Here is a 20,578-nt window from a genome sequence, read left to right on the forward strand (position 1 = left end):
AATCCAGGCAGCATCCTGGTCAATCTCCTCTGCACCCTCTCTAATCCAGGCAGCATCCTGGTCAATCTCCTCTGCACCCTCTCTAATCCAGGCAGCGTCCTACTGAATCTCCTCTGCACCCTCTCTAATCCAGGCAGCACCCTGGTGAATCTCCTCTGCACCCTCTCTAATCCAGGCAGCATCCTACTGAATCTCCTCTGCACCCTCTCTAATCCAGGCAGCACCCTGGTGAATCTCCTCTGCACCCTCTCTAATCCAGGCAGCATCCTGGTCAATCTCCTCTGCACCCTCTCTAATCCAGGCAGCACCCTGGAGAATCTCCTATGCACCCTCTCTAATCCAGGCAGCGTCCTGGTGAATCTCCTCTGCACCCTCTCTAATCCAGGCAGCGTCCTGGTGAATCTCCTCTGCACCCTCTCTAATCCAGGCAGCATCCTGGTGAATCCCCTCTGCACCCTCTCTAATCCAGGCAGCATCCTACTGAATCTCCTCTGCACCCTCTCTAATCCAGGCAGCATCCTGGTGAATCTCCTCTGCACCCTCTCTAATCCAGACAGCATCCTGGTCAATCTCCTCTGCACCCTCTCTAATCCAGGCAGCATCCTGGTCAATCTCCTCTGCACCCTCTCTAATCCAGACAGCATCCTGGTCAATCTCCTCTGCACCCTCTCTAATCCAGGCAGCATCCTGGTCAATCTCCTCTGCACCCTCTCTAATCCAGACAGCATCCTGGTCAATCTCCTCTGCACCCTCTCTAATCCAGGCAGCATCCTGGTGAATCTCCTCTGCACCCTCTCTAATCCAGGCAGCATCCTGGTCAATCTCCTCTGCACCCTCTCTAATCCAGGCAGCATCCTGGTGAATCTCCTCTGCACCCTCTCTAATCCAGGCAGCATCCTGGTCAATCTCCTCTGCACCCTCTCTAATCCAGGCAGCATCCTGGTCAATCTCCTCTGCACCCTCTCTAATCCAGACAGCATCCTGGTGAATCTCCTCTGCACCCTCTCTAATCCAGACAGCATCCTGGTGAATCTCCTCTGCACCCTCTCTAATCCAGACAGCATCCTGGTGAATCTCCTCTGCACCCTCACAAATCCAGACAGCATCCTGGTGAATCTCCTCTGCACCCTCACAAATCCAGACAGCATCCTGGTGAATCTCCTCAGCACCCTCTCTAATCCAGGCAGCATCCTGGTGAATCTCCTCTGCACCCTCTCTAATCCAGGCAGCATCCTGGTCAATCTCCTCTGCACCCTCTCTAATCCAGGCAGCGTCCTGGTCAATCTCCTCTGCACCCTCTCTAATCCAGGCAGCATCCTGGTGAATCTCCTCTGCACCCTCTCTAATCCAGGCAGCATCCTGGTCAATCTCCTCTGCAGCCTCTCTAATCCAGGCAGCATCCTGGTGAATCTCCTCTGCACCCTCTCTAATCCAGGCAGCATCCTGGTGAATCTCCTCTGCACCCTCTCTAATCCAGGCAGCATCCTGGTCAATCTCCTCTGCACCCTCTCTAATCCAGGCAGCATCCTGGTCAATCTCCTCTGCACCCTCTCTAATCCAGGCAGCGTCCTGGTGAATCTCCTCTGCACCCTCTCTAATCCAGGCAGCATCCTGGTCAATCTCCTCTGCACCATCTCTAAAGCTCCCACATCCTTCCTATAATGATGCAACCAGAACTCAATACAATAGCCCGTGCGGTCTAACTGGGGTTTTATAGAACCACAACTCTAGCTCACAACTCTTGAACTCAGTCCTCTGACTAAGTAAGGCCAATACATCACACACCTTGTCAACCACCCTCCCTGTAACCTTACCCACGTAACCAATCGGCTCCCGCCTCATCGCTCTTTCCGGCCAGGAGCCTCTGCATTCCTGTAGCGCAGAGTCAATGAAACGTGTGCATCTGGCCAAAAGGAGATAAGGGAGCTGTGCAGATGCCTGCAGAGAGATAAGCCCCAAGTCCATTCCGCCCTGTAGCACACACCCACTTACTCTCAGCACAATACAGGCCCTTCGGCCCACAGGACTGTGACAACCCTTCCAGCTCGAGACGGTTTATCTGAAACGTAATTTCCAGTAAACAAGAGTAAAAGAGAATGAAAAATCTGCTATTCTGGATCTGCTGCACCTCAAATAAACAATACAAAACCCACAATAAATGGCAACACACAAGTTAGCTTATACACAGAGACTGACCGTACATCCACAGCGTGACACTGGACAAGAGGGTGTCTGTAAGTCATGTGACTGGCAGGAGATGACAGTAGTGGTGTTTGGGGGTGTGGAGGTGTTGATTATCCTCTCTGCTTCGGGAAAGGATCTGTTTTTGAGTCTGGGGGTCCTGGAGCGGATGCTACATAACCCCCTCCCCGATGGGAGTGGGACAAACAGTCCATGAGCAGGGTGGGTGTGTGGGATTCTTCACGACGTTCCTGGCCTTTGATGGCGGGTTTGACTGCTCGCTGACGGCCCTTCCCGCGCAGCTCAGTTTTCACACCGAGCTCGTCAGGAAGCTCCCTACTGTGCACCCGCAGAAGCACGCGAGCGAGTGAGTCCAGCTGTCCTCGGAAAGTCGAGGCATAATCGACTCCTGCTCTTCCCTCCCCGCTGTATCTGCCTCTACCATCACCCCGTGTTAGAAAACCCCACCTCCAATCACGTCAAAATCATGCCATTAAAATCAAGCCTCTGCCCCACCACGCTGCCTGAATCTCGTCCCCCTTCGCTCCACGGAGAAAACCCTACCTCTGTCAGCTCCCTCCAATCACGTTAAAATCATGCCATTAAAATCAAGCCTCTGCCCCACCACGCTGCCTGAATCTCGTCTCCCTTCGCTCCACGGAGAAAACCCTACCTCTGTCAGCTCCCTCCAATCACGTCAAAATCATGCCATTAAAATCAAGCCTCTGCCCCACCACGCTGCCTGAATCTCGTCCCCCTTCGCTCCACGGAGAAAACCCTACCTCTGTCAGCTCCCTCCAATCACGTCAAAATCATGCCATTAAAATCAAGCCTCTGCCCCACCACGCTGCCTGAATCTCGTCCCCCTTCGCTCCACGGAGAAAACCCTACCTCTGTCAGCTCCCTCCAATCACGTCAAAATCATGCCATTAAAATCAAGCCTCTGCCCCACCACGCTGCCTGAATCTCGTCCCCCTTCGCTCCACGGAGAAAACCCTACCTCTGTCAGCTCCCTCCAATCACGTCAAAATCATGCCATTAAAATCAAGCCTCTGCCCCACCACGCTGCCTGAATCTCGTCCCCCTTCGCTCCACGGAGATAAGCTGGCTGAACCGTTCCTCATAAGACAAGCCTCTGAGACGAGGGAACTCTTTTACACTGCTGGCCTTGGCGTGGGACTGCGGGCGTCAGCAGAGGGCTTTCGGAGTTGAAAATGTACTCAGTATCCAAGTGTGTGGTGAACGTTTTACAACTCCGTACAGGCAAAGAACCCATCGAGAAAGACCAAACAGACAAGGTGCAGGGAGACACAAAATCAAACCGGGCAACAGGAGGGAGTGACGGAGGATGAGATGGGAGCCACTGATCGTGTGGGTAGTCAGAGGCTTTTTCCCAGGGCTGAAATGGCTCAGACGATGGGGCCATAGATTTAAGGAGCTTGGAAATAGGTATTGAGGGGATGTCAGGAGTAAGTTTTTCCACAGAGTGGAGGGTGTGTGGAATGCACTGCCAGCAACGGCAGTAGGGGCTGATACAATAGATGGAGCTTAGGAAAACAAAGGGCTATGCGACAGGGAGATTCCAGGCAGTTTCTAGAGCGGGTTACACGGTCGGCACAACACCGCGGGCCGAAGGGCCTGAAATGTGCTGTAGATTTCTAAGTTTCAAATAAAAGCAGGCAAATAGCTTCAGAACTGAATTCTTAAAGGAAGAGTCACAGCCGGATATCACTGCAACCAGAACAGGCCACAGACTCAGCTCAGAGCCAAGTAACCACGGGTTTATCTGCAGAGAGTGAGGACAGCAAGATCCACCGCTCAGCTACGCACCCATTTAATCCCGACAATTCAAACTGACGCTCATCTTTGGCCAGTCAAAGGCCCTTGCAGAGGGTGAAGGAAAACGACACTGGAGCAGGGTACAAGGAATCCAAAGCTCAAAGTCAATCTTCTTATCAAAGTATTTACAACCCTGAGATTCATCTCCCTAGTCAGAAAATCTACAGAATGGTAATGATTACAGGATCAGTGAAAGATCAACCAGGGTGCAGAAAACAATAAACACAGCAACTATAAATAAATTGCAACAAATAACCAGAACATGAGATAAAGTGAGATCATTGGCTGTGGGAACATCTCAGTGGATGGGAAGTGAGTGTAGTCGTCCCCTTTACTCAGGAGCCTGCTGTTTGAGGGGTAGTAACCGTTCCTGAACCTGGTGGTGCGAGTCCTGAGGCTCTGCCTGATGCCAGCAGTGAGAGGAGAGCCTGGCCTGGGTGGTGACGATGGATGCTGCTTCCCTACGACAGTGTCTCATGCTCAATAGTCGGGAGGGTTTTGCCTGTGATATACTGGGCTGAAACCACCACCATTTTCCATTCAAATGCCACGCTGCAGCCAGTCAGTACACGCTGCAGCCAGTCAGTACACGCTCCAGCCAGTCAGTACACGCTCCAGCCAGTCAGTACACGCTCCAGCCAGTCAGTACACGCTCCAGCCAGTCAGTACACGCTCCAGCCAGTCAGTACACGCTCCAGCCAGTCAGTACACGCTCCAGCCAGTCAGTACACGCTCCAGCCAGTCAGTACACGCTGCAGCCAGTCAGTACACGCTCCAGCCAGTCAGTACACGCTCCAGCCAGTCAGTACAGCTCCAGCCAGTCAGTACACGCTCCAGCCAGTCAGTACACGCTCCAGCCAGTCAGTACACGCTCCAGCCAGTCAGTACACGCTCCAGCCAGTCAGTACACGCTCCAGCCAGTCAGTACACGCTCCAGCCAGTCAGTACACGCTGCAGCCAGTCAGTACACGCTCCAGCCAGTCAGTACACGCTGCAGCCAGTCAGTACACGCTGCAGCCAGTCAGTACACGCTGCAGCCAGTCAGTACACGCTGCAGCCAGTCAGTACACGCTGCAGCCAGTCAGTACACGCTGCAGCCAGTCAGTACACGCTGCAGCCAGTCAGTACACGCTGCAGCCAGTCAGTACACGCTGCAGCCAGTCAGTACACGCTCCAGCCAGTCAGTACACGCTCCAGCCAGTCAGTACACGCTCCAGCCAGTCAGTACACGCTCCAGCCAGTCAGTACACGCTCCAGCCAGTCAGTACACGCTCCAGCCAGTCAGTACACGCTGCAGCCAGTCAGTACACGCTGCAGCCAGTCAGTACACGCTGCAGCCAGTCAGTACACGCTCCAGCCAGTCAGTACACGCTCCAGCCAGTCAGTACACGCTGCAGCCAGTCAGTACACGCTCCAGCCAGTCAGTACACGCTGCAGCCAGTCAGTACACGCTGCAGCCAGTCAGTACACGCTCCAGCCAGTCAGTACACGCTCCAGCCAGTCAGTACACGCTCCAGCCAGTCAGTACACGCTCCAGCCAGTCAGTACACGCTCCAGCCAGTCAGTACACGCTGCAGCCAGTCAGTACACGCTGCAGCCAGTCAGTACACGCTCCAGTACACATCTGTATAAGTTTCAGATGCCACACCAAACCTTCGCAAACTCCTGAGGAAGTGGAGTTGGTGCCGTGCTCTTCACAACTCCAGTAACGTGCTGGGTCACTGAGATAGTGACACCCAGGAGTTTAACGTTACCTGCCCTCCGATGATTACTGGCTCCTGGGCCTCTGGTTTCCCTCTCCTGAAGTCCACAATCCGTTCCTTGGTCTTGAGTGAGAAGTTATAGTACGATGCCATTCAATCTCCCTCTGATACAGCAAACTTGGGCACGCATCAGTTTGGGAGTGGGACTGAGGGCCACCAAATGGATTTCAACGTGGGAGATGATGCATTTTGGACAGAGATTGGCCGGGCACTGACGAGCACAAGCCCACAGCTCACTGAGAGACATGGCGGAGAAGGCATGCTGGCCTTCGTTAGTCAGGGCATCGCATTCAGCAGCAGTGACTGCTCTTTTGCAGTTGTGGGACTGATTTGGAGTTTCATGTAGTTCCAGGAACTGATTGTAGACTTCAGGAGCGGGAAACCAGGGGTACCCCTTGGAGGATCAGAGGTCACTAGCTTTAGATTCCTGAGTGTCACTACCTCAGGGACTTTCCCTGGACCCATCATTTGTGGAGAAAGCACGACAGGAGGCTGCGGAGGCTCAGCAAAGTTCTATCGACGTGTGGTGGAAAGCCTGGCGTGCAAACACCAGTGCCTTTGAGTGGAGAATCCCACAAAATGTACATTGGGGTGAGACCCTCCCGCGCCCGTTTTTATTATTTATTGTAATGCCTGCGCTGTTTTGTGCACTTTATGCAGTCCTGCGTAGGTTCGCAGTCTGAAGTCTTTTTTTTTTGCGTAGTTCAGTCTAGTTTTTGTACTGTGTCATGTAACACCATGGTCCTGAAAAACGTCATCTCGTTATGACTGTGCACTGTAGCAGCAGTTATGGTTGAAATGACAGTAAAAAGTGGCTTGACTTGATTTGTGCAGATCTCTATGAAACATTGCCGTGGGAAAGCGGCATCTCCCTCAGAGACCCTCATCAGCCAGGCCAGGCTCTTCCTTTGGGGCTGCCGTCGAGGAGGCAGAAGCTGCTCGCACTGGTGTTGGAGGGCGATGGCTGACCTTTATAATCCTTCTGGAAATGGTTGTTGTCCCCCAGATTTCTACCTCCTTCCTGGACTTTGAATGATTACTGTGACCCAAACCCACAAAATCTCACCACACCTTTCACAGAAGTTTTTAAAATCACTAGGTATACGGAATTGGTTTATTGGTAGGGGGAAGTGTGGACGGAGTCCATGGAGGGGAGACTGGTTTCCGTGCTGTGCTGAGCTGTGTGTCCACAACTCTCTGCGGTTTCCTGCGGTCCCGGACGGAGCAGTTGCCGTTCCGAGGTGTGACGCATCCGGATCAGATGCTTTCTGTGGGGCATCGGTGAGGGTCGACGGGGACGTGCTGAGGAAGTAGGGGTGTTGGTGGGTTTTCCTGGCTGGGAAGTCAATGATTGGACCAGGACCGGTTGTTGGAGAGGTCCACACTGAGGACCAGGCTGTGAGAGCCCGTTGGTTGACAATAGGCATCTGTAGATAAGCTGTCTCCGGAGACAGAGATGGGGAGATGTTGGAAATGGACCGGGTAAATTTGAGAGCAGGGTGGAAGTTGATGAAGTCAACATGGCTGCGGGAAGCAGCACCAATGCTGTGGTTGCTGCAGCTTCGGGAAAGTGTGGGACAGCATAGACTGTTCCACGTAGCCGACAAGCAGGCAGGCATAGCTGGGACAGTGGTAGAGGCACGTTCGATTCTGTCCGTTACAAGAAATTGGATAGGTAAATGGACAGGAAAGGAACGGAGGGTTGTGGGTTGAGTGCGGGTCGGTGGGACTAGGTGAGAGTGAGCGTTCGGCACGGACTAGAAGGGCCGAGACGGCCTGTTTCCGTGCTGTAATTGTTATATGGTTATAAGAAAGAGGCCCTTTAGCCCATCGAATCCATTCCAGCTGTTAACTGACCGGCACCCGAACCACAGTCCTCCACCCCCTCCCTACCCAAACTACTCTTACATGTGGAATCAAACCCACATCAACCACTTGTGCTGGCACCGTCACTCAGCTTTAACTTCCACCCATGACCTCTGGTTGTAGCAGCACCCAACCTGGGTGGAAAAGCCCTGTGTGCATCTGCCCCATCTGCGCACCTCTATCACAACTCTTCTCAATCTCAGTCCGAACTTATTCAACTTTTCCTTATCACTCGGGTGCTCCAGACCCAGCAATATCCTTTAAACTTTCTCTGCCTTCTTTCACCTTTCCTGCAGGTCGCTAACCAATGTCTCATACAACTCCAACATAACATCCCATCTGCTACACCCAACACCTTCATTATGCCAACGATGCCACCCTGAAGAATTCGGATGTGTGTGTGGACCGTATGCCGATTGCTCACAGCTGTCAATTCGGGGGCCGAATGCCGGAGTAGAGGAGGGGCTGTACCTGTGCGGACGAGATTGTAGCTGACATCTGCCTCGGAGATCATGGGGAGAATGTACTGGTGACAGTACTGCATGCCGAGGGACTGCCCACTGCGAGGGTTCACCAGCAGGAGGAAGCGCCGAGGGCGAGGCAGGAGGCTCAGGGTGATCTCTGTGGTGGGGAAATGAGATGAGGGGTCAGGAATAGCAGAGGTACCTCCCCCACCCTACAAACCCAGACATCTGCCCTCTCCCCTCACCCCCACTCCCTCCTCCACCCATCCCGTCGCCTCCTCCGAGGGGTCAGGAATAGCAGAGGTACCTCCCCCACCCTACAAACCCAGACATCTGCCCTCTCCCCTCACCCCCACTCCCTCCTCCACCCATCCCGTCGCCTCCTCCGAGGGGTCAGGAATAGCAGAGGTACCTCCCCCACCCTACAAACCCAGACATCTGCCCTCTCCCCTCACCCCCACTCCCTCCTCCACCCATCCCGTCGCCTCCTCCGAGGGGTCAGGAATAGCAGAGGTACCTCCCCCACCCTACAAACCCAGACATCTGCCCTCTCCCCTCACCCCCACTCCCTCCTCCACCCATCCCGTCGCCTCCTCCGAGGGGTCAGGAATAGCAGAGGTACCTCCCCCACCCTACAAACCCAGACATCTGCCCTCTCCCCTCACCCCCACTCCCTCCTCCACCCATCCCGTCGCCTCCTCCGAGGGGTCAGGAATAGCAGAGGTACCTCCCCCACCCTACAAACCCAGACATCTGCCCTCTCCCCTCACCCCCACTCCCTCCTCCACCCATCCCGTCGCCTCCTCCGAGGGGTCAGGAATAGCAGAGGTACCTCCCCCACCCTACAAACCCAGACATCTGCCCTCTCCCCTCACCCCCACTCCCTCCTCCACCCATCCCGTCGCCTCCTCCCTCCGAGGGGTCAGGAATAGCAGAGGTACCTCCCCCACCCTACAAACCCAGACATCTGCCCTCTCCCCTCACCCCCACTCCCTCCTCCACCCATCCCGTCGCCTCCTCCCTCCGAGGGGTCAGGAATAGCAGAGGTACCTCCCCCACCCTACAAACCCAGACATCTGCCCTCCCCCCTCACCCCCACTCCCTCCTCCACCCATCCCGTCGCCTCCTCCCTCCGAGGGGTCAGGAATAGCAGAGGTACCTCCCCCACCCTACAAACCCAGACATCTGCCCTCCCCCCTCACCCCCACTCCCTCCTCCACCCATCCCGTCGCCTCCTCCCTCCGAGGGGTCAGGAATAGCAGAGGTACCTCCCCCACCCTACAAACCCAGACATCTGCCCTCCCCCCTCACCCCCACTCCCTCCTCCACCCATCCCGTCGCCTCCTCCCTCCGAGAGGTCAGGAATAGCAGAGGTACCTCCCCCACCCTACAAACCCAGACATCTGCCCTCTCCCCTCACCCCACTCCCTCCCTCTGCCCTCCCCCCTCTGCTCTCGACCCTCCTCCCTCTGCCCTCCCCCCTCCTCCCTCTGCTCTCGACCCTCCCCCCTCCGCTCTCGACACTCCTCCCTCTGCCCTCCCCCCTCCTCCCTCTGCCCTCCCCCCTCCTCCCTCCGCTCTCGACCCTCCTCCCTCTGCCCTCCCCCCTCTGCTCTCGACACTCCTCCCTCTGCCCTCCCCCCTCCTCCCTCTGCCCTCCCCCCTCTGCTCTCGACACTCCTCCCTCTGCTCTCCCCCCTCCTCCCTCTGCCCTCCCCCCTCCTCCCTCTGCTCTCGACACTCCTCCCTCTGCCCTCCCCCCTCCTCCCTCTGCCCTCCCCCCTCCTCCCTCCGCTCTCGACACTCCTCACCCTCCTCGGCCGGCACGTCGATGCCCAGCAACAGGCACCTGATGCCGGCCACCCAGCGATCGGCCCGGGCCCGGTTCTCCGCCGCCCCGGCGCCGTCGTCCACGCGGAAGGTCTTCAGCACCCGGCGGCAGCCCCGCCCGGCGCCGACCAGGCCTCTCCGGGGCAGGTAGCAGGAGAGGCTGAAGTGGGCCGCCGCCCCGTCCCCGCCCTCGCCCCGCCGCCGGCGGCAGCCCAGGACGTGGCGCAGCGGCAGCACCAGCCGCCGCTCCTGCTCGGCCCGGGGCCCGAGCCGCCGGACGTGCAGCGCCTCCCGGGTCAGGGTCAGCGCGTAGCGGGGCTGCCCCCCGTCCCCGCCGCCCCCGACCTCCCCGTGGAGCAGCGCCCGGCCCGGGGGCAGCGGCGGCGGCGGCGGGGGGCAGCCCCGGGCCTCGCCGCCGGGCAGGGGCCAGGTCAGCGAGCGGCTGTCCACGCCGCCCCGGGGCGCCGCCTCCATGGGCCGAGCGGTCGCGCTGCGGGCCTGCGGGTAAATCGAGCGCCGGGGGGGTTCCGGGGGCAACTGCGGGCTGAACAGCCGGCCGCCCTCCCCATGCCGCTCGGACCCCGGACTCCGACAGGCTCCGCCTTCCCCGTTGGACGGACTGCCGCCATTGACCAATCAGTGACAGCTGGATCGTTCCATTTTCTGACTGGCAGCCACGTTACGCAATCAGCGTTCGCGCTACCGGGCATCGCTCGAGCCAATAAACGCCCGTCCGCCCTTCGGCCAATCAGCGCCCTCTTACTCTTCCGCGCTCCCGCCCCTGGCCAATCGCAGTCCTGGAAAAGGAAGGAGTCGGGACGCTTCCGCCCGCAGTTAGTTTCCTTCCGCCTCCCCCTCCATTCGCTGCGCACGCAGCCGCGGGACGGAGCCTCTCGTTGGCATGGATACGGCCGAACGGGGCTCACGTGGCGCCGCCATCTTTGATTCGGGCAGCTTTGGCGCCGCCATCTTTGTCGAGGGCAATAGGCTCCCATACTTAAAGGGCCAGGCACCGCGTTTGCAACTAAAATGTATTTAGTTTAAATACACAGAAGCTATTTTAAAACCTAGCCGCATTTATTAATTTCAGCTACACAAGTATCTGTAGTAAAAGTCTTCAATGAACTCACCTAAACCTCTCTCCATGGTTGACTGAGGCCTGGTGACATCTCTCGCCCCACCAACCCCTGACCCAGCAGCGACAACCTGGAACAGCTTCCAGGGATCCACTCCTTTCCCTCTGGAGAAAGAAACCTCTCTCCCTGCACTGTGACCGAGGGTTTCTTCCTAGCTGTCACCAGCGAACTGAGCTCAGCTGAAACTGCACACTCCTGCACTGATTCGTTCTTTTGTACATTGGGGTTTTGATGCTTTTCTTGGTGTTTCTTTGTTTGGTGGGAAGACAAACCTCAGGCCTGTACACAAATGTGCTTTCAATAGGTTGTGGACTTCTGTCAGGGTACACACACCACTCCTCAGAGTGGAATCAACAGTGCAAAAGGGTGTTCAGTCGTTGGCAGAATCTCAGATGGTGAGGATAGGATGTGCAGGAGCGAGATATACCAGCTAGTGGAGTGGTGTCGTAGCAACAACATCGTCAGTAAGACCAAAGAGCTGATTGTGGAGTTTAGAGTCACAGAGGGATTAGAAATAGAAATAGTGAGCAATTTCAAGTTCCTGGGTGTCAAGATCTCTCAGGATCTAACCTGGTCTCAACATTTCGATGCAGTTATAATGAAGGCAAGACAACGATAATACTTCATTCGGGGTTTGAAGAGATTTGGCATGTCAACAAATACACTCAAAAACCTATAGTTATACCATGGCGAGCATTCTGACGGGCTGCATCACTGTCTGATATAGAGGGGCTACTGCACAGGACCGAAAGAAGCTGCAGAGGGTTGTAAATCTAGTCAGCTCCATTTTGGGTACCCAAAGTACCCAGGACATCTTTAGGGAGCGGTGTCTCAGAAAGGCAGTGTCCATTATTAAGGACATCCAGCACCCAGGGCATGCCCTTTCATCACTGTTACCATCAGGTTGGAGATACAGAAGCCTGAAGGCACACATTCAGCGATTCAGGAACAGCTTCTTCCCCTCTTGCATCTGATTCCTAAATGGACAATGAACCCATAAACGATACCTCACTTTTTAAATATTTTTTAAATATGATTTTTTTAAAAATATTAATATTTTAATAATTCTTTTTGCACAATTATTAATCTATTCATTAAACATACGCTGTAATTGATTTCATTATTTCATTATCTATTAGATTATCAAGTCAAGTCACTCTTATTGGCATTTTGACCCTAACTGCTGGGACAGTACATAGTAAAATGAGACTGTAGCAATGTGTTACACACAGCGCTGAAATAACAAAATGCAGTCGGTAAGTCGTTTCGAGACTAGTTTATTCAAACTTCGCGGCGCTGGCATTTAATCCCTCGCACCCGCCCTCTCCGGGCAGAAATGGCGTCAGAGGTGCATTACCAATGTCTCTCCCCGCGCGCTGGCTATTTGTGAGCCGGTTCGCCTGCGCAGAAAGTGGGTCACCACAAGACGACGTTTTTTCAGGACCATGGCGTTACATGACACAGTACAAAAACTAGACTGAACTACACAAAAAAAAACAACACAGAGAAAGCTACACTGGACTACAGACCTACCCAGGACTGCATAATGTGCACAAAACGGTGCAGGCATTACAATAAATAATAAACAGGACAATAGGGCAGTAAGGTGTCAGTCCAGTCTCTGGGTATTGAGGAGTCTGATAGCTTGGGGGAAGAAACTGTTACATAGTCTGGTCGTGAGAGCCCAAATGCTCCGGTGCCTTTTCCCAGACGACAGGAGGGAGAAGAGTTTGTATGAGGGGTGCGTGGGGTCCTTCATAATGCTGTTTGCTTTGTGTAGTGTAAATGTCCGTGATGGCGGGAAGAGAGACCCCGATGATCTTCTCAGCTGACCTCACTATCCGCAGCAGGGTCTTGTGATCCGAGACGGTGCAATTTCCGAACCAGTCAGTGATGCAGCTGCTCAGGATGCTCTCAATACAATCCCTGTAGAATGTGATGAGGATGGGGGTGGGAGATGGACTTTCCTCAGCCTTTGCAGAAAGTAGAGACACTGCTGGGCTTTCTTTGCTATGGAGCTGGTGTTGAGGGACCAGGTGAGATTCTCCGCCAGGTGAACACCAAGAAATTTGGTGCTGTTAACGATCTCTACCGAGGAGCCGTCGATGTTCAGCGGGGAGTGGTCGCTCCGTGCAATATGTATTGCATTGAACTGCTGCTGCTATTTCACGACTCGGGATAATTCTCCTGATTCCTCTCCAGCAGTCTGATATCTACTCTCACCTCAGTCTTACCCTTTATACCCAGAGAAGCTTTTGATGTCCTCTTCAATATTACTGGATAGCTTACCTTCCTGTTCCATTTTTTCCGCTATGACTTCTGTTGGTTCTTAAAAGCTTCCCAATGCTCCAGCCTCCCAGAAACCTTTTGCTCTGTTATAAGCAAATATCAGTGATAACCCACCACCATCAGACGGGTTGCTCCTGAACTGGAGGGGGACTAACATCCTTGCAGGAAGGTTTGCCAGTGCTGCTCCGGTGGGGGGGAACCAGGGCAGGAATGGATTCTCAATATTCCTGGACTTCAGTGCTTTAAAAGGGATAGAGAGCGGGGAAAGAGGGAGGAGGGGTGGCATTACTGGTCAGGGATACTACTACAGCTACAGAAAGGGTGGGTAATGTAGCAGGATCCTCTTTTGAGTCAGTATGGGTGGAAGTCAGGAACAGGAAGGGAGCAGTTACTCTATTGGGGTATTCTATAGACCCCCTGGTAGCAGCAGAGATACCGAGGAGCAGATTGGGATGCAGATTTTGGAAAGGTGCAAAAATAACAGGGTTGTTATGATGGGTGACTTTAACGTCCCTAATATTGATTGGCACTTGTTTAGTTCCAAGGGTTTAGACGGGGCAGAGTTTGGTAAGTGTGTCCAGGATGGATTCCTGTCACAGTATGTTGACAGGCCGACTAGGGGGAATGCCATACTAGATCTAGTATTAGGTAATGAACCAGGTCAGGTCACAGATCTGTCAGTGGGTGAGCATCTGGGGGACAGTGATCACCGCTCCCTGACCTTTAGCATTATAATGGAAAAGGATAGAATCAGAGAGGATGGGAAAATTTTTAATTGGGGAAGGGCAAACTATGAGGCTAGAACTTGTGGGTGTGAATTGAGATGGTGTTTTTGCAGGGAAATGTACTATGGACATGTGGACGATGTTTAAGGATCTCTTGCAGGATGTTGGGGACAAATTTGCCCCGGTGAGGAAGATAAAGAATGGTAGGATGAGGGAAACACGGTTGACAAGTGAAGTGGGAAATCTAGTCAGGTGGAAGAAGGCAGCATGCATGAGGTTTAGGAAGCAAGGATCAGCAGTGAGAGGAGAGCCTGGTCTGGACGATGGGGGTCCTGACGGCAGCAGTGAGAGGGGAGCCTGGCCTGGACAGTGGGGGTCCTGACAGCAGCAGTGAGAGGAGAGCCTGGCCTGGACGGTGGGGGTCCTGAGGCTCCTGACAGCAGCAGTGAGAGGAGAGCATGGCCTGGACGGTGGGGGTCCTGACGGCAGCAGTGAGAGGAGAGCCTGGCCTGGACGGTGGGGGTCCTGACGACAGCAGTGAGAGGGGAGCCTGGCCTGGACGGTGGGGGTCCCGACAGCAGCAGTGAGAGGAGAGCCTGGCCTGGACGGTGGGGTTCCTGAAGGCAGCAGTGAGAGGGGAGCCTGGCCTGGAAGGTGGGGTTCCTGAGGCTCCTGACAGCAGCAGTGAGAGGAGAGCCTGGCCTGGACGGTGGGGGTCCTGACGGCAGCAGTGAGAGGAGAGCCTGGCCTGGACGGTGGGGGTCCTGACGGCAGCAGTGAGAGGGGAGTTTGGCCTGGACGGTGGGGGTCCTGACGGCAGCAGTGAGAGGAGAGCCTGGCCTGGACGGTGGGGGTCCTGACAGCAGCAGTGAGAGGAGAGCCTGGCCTGGACGGTGGGGGTCCTGACGGCAGCAGTGAGAGGAGAGCCTGGACTGGACGGTGGGGGTCCTGACGACAGCAGTGAGAGGAGAGCCTGGCCTGGACGGTGGGGGTCCTGACGGCAGCAGTGAGAGGGGAGCCTGGCCTGGACGGTGGGGGTCCTGAGGCTCCTTACGGCAGCAGTGAGAGGGGAGCCTGGCCTGGACGGTGGGGGTCCTGACAGCAGCAGTGAGAGGAGAGCCTGGCCTGGACGGTGGGGGTCCTGATGGCAGCAGTGAGAGGAGAGCCTGGCCTGGACGGTGGGGGTCCTGACGACAGCAGTGAGAGGAGAGCCTGGCCTGGACGGTGGGGGTCCTGACGGCAACAGTGAGAGGGGAGCCTGGCCTGGACGGTGGGGGTCCTGACGGCAGCAGTGAGAGGGGAGCCTGGCCTGGACGGTGGGGGTCCTGACGGCAGCAGTGAGAGGGGAGCCTGGCCTGGACGGTGGGGGTCCTGACGGCAGCAGTGAGAGGGGAGCCTGGCCTGGACGGTGGGGGTCCTGAGGCTCCTTACGGCAGCAGTGGGAGGAGAGCCTGGCCTGGACGGTGGGGGTCCTGACGGCAGCAGTGAGAGGGGAGCCTGGCCTGGACGGTGGGGGTCCTGACGGCAGCAGTGAGAGGAGAGCCTGGCCTGGACGGTGGGGGTCCTGACGGCAGCAGTGAGAGGGGAGCCTGGCCTGGACGGTGGGGGTCCTGACGGCAGCAGTGAGAGGGGAGCCTGGCCTGGACGGTGGGGGTCCTGAGGGCAGCAGTGAGAGGAGAGCCTGGCCTGGACGGTGGGGGTCCTGACAGCAGCAGTGAGAGGAGAGCCTGGCCTGGACGGTGGGGGTCCTGACGGCAGCAGTGAGAGGAGAGCCTGGTCTGGACGATGGGGGTCCTGACGGCAGCAGTGAGAGGGGAGCCTGGCCTGGACAGTGGGGGTCCTGACAGCAGCAGTGAGAGGAGAGCCTGGCCTGGACGGTGGGGGTCCTGAGGCTCCTGACAGCAGCAGTGAGAGGAGAGCATGGCCTGGACGGTGGGGGTCCTGACGGCAGCAGTGAGAGGAGAGCCTGGCCTGGACGGTGGGGGTCCTGACGACAGCAGTGAGAGGGGAGCCTGGCCTGGACGGTGGGGGTCCCGACAGCAGCAGTGAGAGGAGAGCCTGGCCTGGACGGTGGGGTTCCTGACGGCAACAGTGAGAGGGGAGCCTGGCCCGGACGGTGGGGGTCCTGACGGCAGCAGTGAGAGGGGAGCCTGGACTGGGCGGTGGGGGTCCTGACGGCAGCAGTGAGAGGGGAGCCTGGCCTGGACGGTGGGGGTCCTGACGGCAGCAGTGAGAGGAGAGCCTGGCCTGGACGGTGGGGGTCCTGACGGCAGCAGTGAGAGGAGAGCCTGGCCTGGACGGTGGGGGTCCTGACGGCAGCAGTGAGAGGAGAGCCAGGCCTGGACGGTGGGGGTCCTGACGGCAGCAGTGAGAGGAGAGCCTGGCCTGGACGGTGGGGGTCCTGACGGCAGCAGTGAGAGGAGAGCCAGGCCTGGACGGTGGGGGTCCTGACGGCAGCAGTGAGAGGAGAGCCAGGCCTGGACGGTGGGGGTCCTGACGGCAGCAGTGAGAGGGGAGCCTGGCCTGGACGGTGGGGGTCCTGACGGCAGCAGTGAGAGGGGAGCCTGGCCTGGACGGTGGGGGTCCTGAGGCTCCTTACGGCAGCAGTGGGAGGAGAGCCTGGCCTGGACGGTGGGGGTCCTGACGGCAGCAGTGAGAGGGGAGCCTGGCCTGGACGGTGGGGTTCCTGACGGCAACAGTGAGAGGGGAGCCTGGCCTGGACGGTGGGGGTCCTGACGGCAGCAGTGAGAGGAGAGCCTGGCCTGGACGCTGGGGGTCCTGAGGGCAGCAGTGAGAGGGGAGCCTGGCCTGGACGCTGGGGGTCCTGACGGCAGCAGTGAGAGGAGAGCCTGGCCTGGACGGTGGGGGTCCTGACGGCAGCAGTGAGAGGAGAGCCTGGCCTGGACGGTGGGGGTCCTGACGGCAGCAGTGAGTGGGGAGCCTGGCCTGGACGGTGGGGGTCCTGACGGCAGCAGTGAGAGGGGAGCCTGGCCTGGACGGTGGGGGTCCTGACGGCAGCAGTGAGAGGTGAGCCTGGCCTGGACGGTGGGGGTCCTGACGGCAGCAGTGAGAGGAGAGCCTGGCCTGGACGGTGGGGGTCCTGAAGGCAGCAGTGAGAGGGGAGCCTGGCCTGGACGGTGGGGGTCCTGACGGCAGCAGTGAGAGGGGAACCTGGCCTGGACGGTGGGGGTCCTGACGGCAGCAGTGAGAGGGGAGCCTGGCCTGGACGGTGGGGGTCCTGACGGCAACAGTGAGAGGGGAGCCTGGCCCGGACGGTGGGGGTCCTGACTGTAGCAGTGAGAGGGGAGCCTGGCCTGGACGCTGGGGGTCCTGACGGCAGCAGTGAGAGGAGAGCCTGGCCTGGACGGTGGGGGTCCTGACGGCAGCAGTGAGAGGAGAGCCTGGCCTGGACGGTGGGGGTCCTGACGGCAGCAGTGAGAGGGGAGCCTGGCCTGGACGGTGGGGGTCCTGACGGCAGCAGTGAGAGGAGAGCCTGGCCTGGACGGTGGGGGTCCTGACGGCAGCAGTGAGAGGAGAGCCTGGCCTGGACGGTGGGGGTCCTGACGGCAGCAGTGAGAGGAGAGCCTGGCCTGGACGGTGGGGGTCCTGAAGGCAGCAGTGAGAGGGGAGCCTGGCCTGGACGGTGGGGGTCCTGACGGCAGCAGTGAGAGGGGAACCTGGCCTGGACGGTGGGGGTCCTGACGGCAGCAGTGAGAGGGGAGCCTGGCCTGGACGGTGGGGGTCCTGACGGCAACAGTGAGAGGGGAGCCTGGCCCGGACGGTGGGGGTCCTGACTGTAGCAGTGAGAGGGGAGCCTGGCCTGGACGGTGGGGGTCCTGACGGCAGCAGTGAGAGGGGAGCCTGGCCTGGACGGTGGGGGTCCTGACGGCAGCAGTGAGAGGAGAGCCTGGCCTGGACGGTGGGGGTCCTGACGGCAGCAGTGAGAGGGGAGCCTGGCCTGGACGGTGGGGGTCCTGACGGCAGCAGTGAGAGGAGAGCCTGGCCTGGACGGTGGGGGTCCTGACGACAGCAGTGAGAGGGGAGCCTGGCCTGGACGGTGGGGGTCCTGACAGCAGCAGTGAGAGGGGAGCCTGGTCTGGACGGTGGGGGTCTTGAAGGCAGCAGTGAGAGGGGAGCCTGGCCTGGACGGTGGGGTTCCTGAGGCTCCTGACAGCAGCAGTGAGAGGAGAGCCTGGCCTGGACGGTGGGGGTCCTGACGGCAGCAGTGAGAGGAGAGCCTGGCCTGGACGGTGGGGGTCCTGACAGCAGCAGTGAGAGGAGAGCCTGGCCTGGACGGTGGGGGTCCTGACGGCAGCAGTGAGAGGGGAGTTTGGCCTGGACGGTGGGGGTCCTGACAGCAGCAGTGAGAGGAGAGCCTGGCCTGGACGGTGGGGGTCCTGAGGCTCCTGTCAGCAGCAGTGAGAGGAGAGCCTGGCCTGGACGCTGGGGGTCCTGACGGCAGCAGTGAGAGGAGAGCCTGGCCTGGACGGTGGGGGTCCTGACAGCAGCAGTGAGAGGAGAGCCTGGCCTGGACGGTGGGGGTCCTGACGGCAGCAGTGAGAGGGGAGTTTGGCCTGGACGGTGGGGGTCCTGACAGCAGCAGTGAGAGGAGAGCCTGGCCTGGACGGTGGGGGTCCTGAGGCTCCTGTCAGCAGCAGTGAGAGGAGAGCCTGGCCTGGACGCTGGGGGTCCTGACGGCAGCAGTGAGAGGAGAGCCTGGCCTGGACGCTGGGGGTCCTGACGGCAGCAGTGAGAGGGGAGCCTGGCCTGGACGGTGGGGGTCCTGACGGCAGCAGTGAGAGGAGAGCCTGGCCTGGACGGTGGGGGTCCTGACGGCAGCAGTGAGAGGAGAGCCTGGCCTGGACGGTGGGGGTCCTGACGGCAGCAGTGAGAGGGGAGCCTGGCCTGGACGGTGGGGGTCCGGACGGCAGCAGTGAGAGGAGAGCCTGGCCTGGACGGTGGGGGTCCTGAAGGCAGCAGTGAGAGGGGAGCCTGGCCTGGACGGTGGGGGTCCTGACGGCAGCAGTGAGAGGGGAACCTGGCCTGGACAGTGGGGGTCCTGACGGCAGCAGTGAGAGGGGAGTCTGGCCTGGACGGTGGGGGTCCTGACGGCAACAGTGAGAGGGGAGCCTGGCCCGGACGGTGGGGGTCCTGACTGTAGCAGTGAGAGGGGAGCCTGGCCTGGACGGTGGGGGTCCTGACGGCAGCAGTGAGAGGGGAGCCTGGCCTGGACGGTGGGGGTCCTGACGGCAGCAGTGAGAGGAGAGCCTGGACTGGACGGTGGGGGTCCTGACGACAGCAGTGAGAGGAGAGCCTGGCCTGGACGGTGGGGGTCCTGACGGCAGCAGTGAGAGGGGAGCCTGGCCTGGACGGTGGGGGTCCTGACGGCAGCAGTGAGAGGGGAGCCTGGCCTGGACGGTGGGGGTCCTGACGGCAGCAGTGAGAGGGGAGCCTGGCCTGGACGGTGGGGGTCCTGACGGCAGCAGTGAGAGGGGAGAATGGCCTGGACGGTGGGGGTCCTGACGGCAGCAGTGAGAGGAGAGCCTGGCCTGGACGGTGGGGATCCTGACAGCAGCAGTGAGAGGGGAGAATGGCCTGGACGGTGGGGGTCCTGACGGCAGCAGTGAGAGGAGAGCCTGGCCTGGACGGTGGGGGTCTTGAAGGCAGCAGTGAGAGGGGAGCCTGGCCTGGACGGTGGGGTTCCTGAGGCTCCTGACAGCAGCAGTGAGAGGAGAGCCTGGCCTGGACGGTGGGGGTCCTGACAGCAGCAGTGAGAGGAGAGCCTGGCCTGGACGGTGGGGTCCTGACAGCAGCAGTGAGAGGAGAGCCTGGCCTGGACGGTGGGGGTCCTGACGGCAGCAGTGAGAGGGGAGTTTGGCCTGGACGGTGGGGGTCCTGACAGCAGCAGTGAGAGGAGAGCCTGGCCTGGACGGTGGGGGGTCCTGACGGCAGCAGTGAGAGGAGAGCCTGGCCTGGACGGTGGGGGTCCTGACGGCAGCAGTGAGAGGGGAGCCTGGCCTGGACGGTGGGGGTCCTGACGACAGCAGTGAGAGGAGAGCCTGGCCTGGACGGTGGGGGTCCTGACGGCAGCAGTGAGAGGGGAGCCTGGCCTGGACGGTCGGGGTCCTGAGGCTCCTTACGGCAGCAGTGAGAGGGGAGCCTGGCCTGGACGGTAGGGGTCCTGACAGCAGCAGTGAGAGGAGAGCCTGGCCTGGACGGTGGGGGTCCTGACGGCAGCAGTAGTGAGAGGAGAGCCTGGCCTGGACGGTGGGGGTCCTGACGGCAGCAGTGAGAGGAGAGCCTGGCCTGGACGGTGGGGGTCCTGACGGCAACAGTGAGAGGGGAGCCTGGCCTGGACGGTGGGGGTCCTGACGGCAGCAGTGAGAGGGGAGCCTGGCCTGGACGGTGGGGGTCCTGACGGCAGCAGTGAGAGGGGAGCCTGGCCTGGACGGTGGGGGTCCTGACGGCAGCAGTGAGAGGGGAGC

At 58.8% G+C, this 20,578-nt stretch overlaps 1 protein-coding gene across 1 annotated transcript in view; it reads right to left on the bottom strand.

Annotated features, from left to right (window-relative positions):
• LOC132389983 (sphingosine kinase 1-like) overlaps positions 1-10,547 on the bottom strand; it is a 61,938-nt gene extending 51,391 nt beyond the window's left edge. Inside the window, exons 1-2 of the mRNA XM_059962559.1 lie at positions 9,925-10,547; positions 8,121-8,270 (exon numbers count right to left, since the gene is read on the bottom strand). Coding sequence (XP_059818542.1) covers positions 8,121-8,270; positions 9,925-10,417 — 643 coding nt within the window. The 5' untranslated portion in view covers positions 10,418-10,547. The remainder of the gene's footprint in view (positions 1-8,120; positions 8,271-9,924) is intronic.
• Between the last annotated feature and the right edge of the window lie 10,031 nt (positions 10,548-20,578).

Source organism: Hypanus sabinus, unplaced genomic scaffold (genome assembly GCF_030144855.1).
Source record: "Hypanus sabinus isolate sHypSab1 unplaced genomic scaffold, sHypSab1.hap1 scaffold_728, whole genome shotgun sequence".
Taxonomy (NCBI): Eukaryota; Metazoa; Chordata; class Chondrichthyes; order Myliobatiformes; family Dasyatidae; genus Hypanus; species Hypanus sabinus.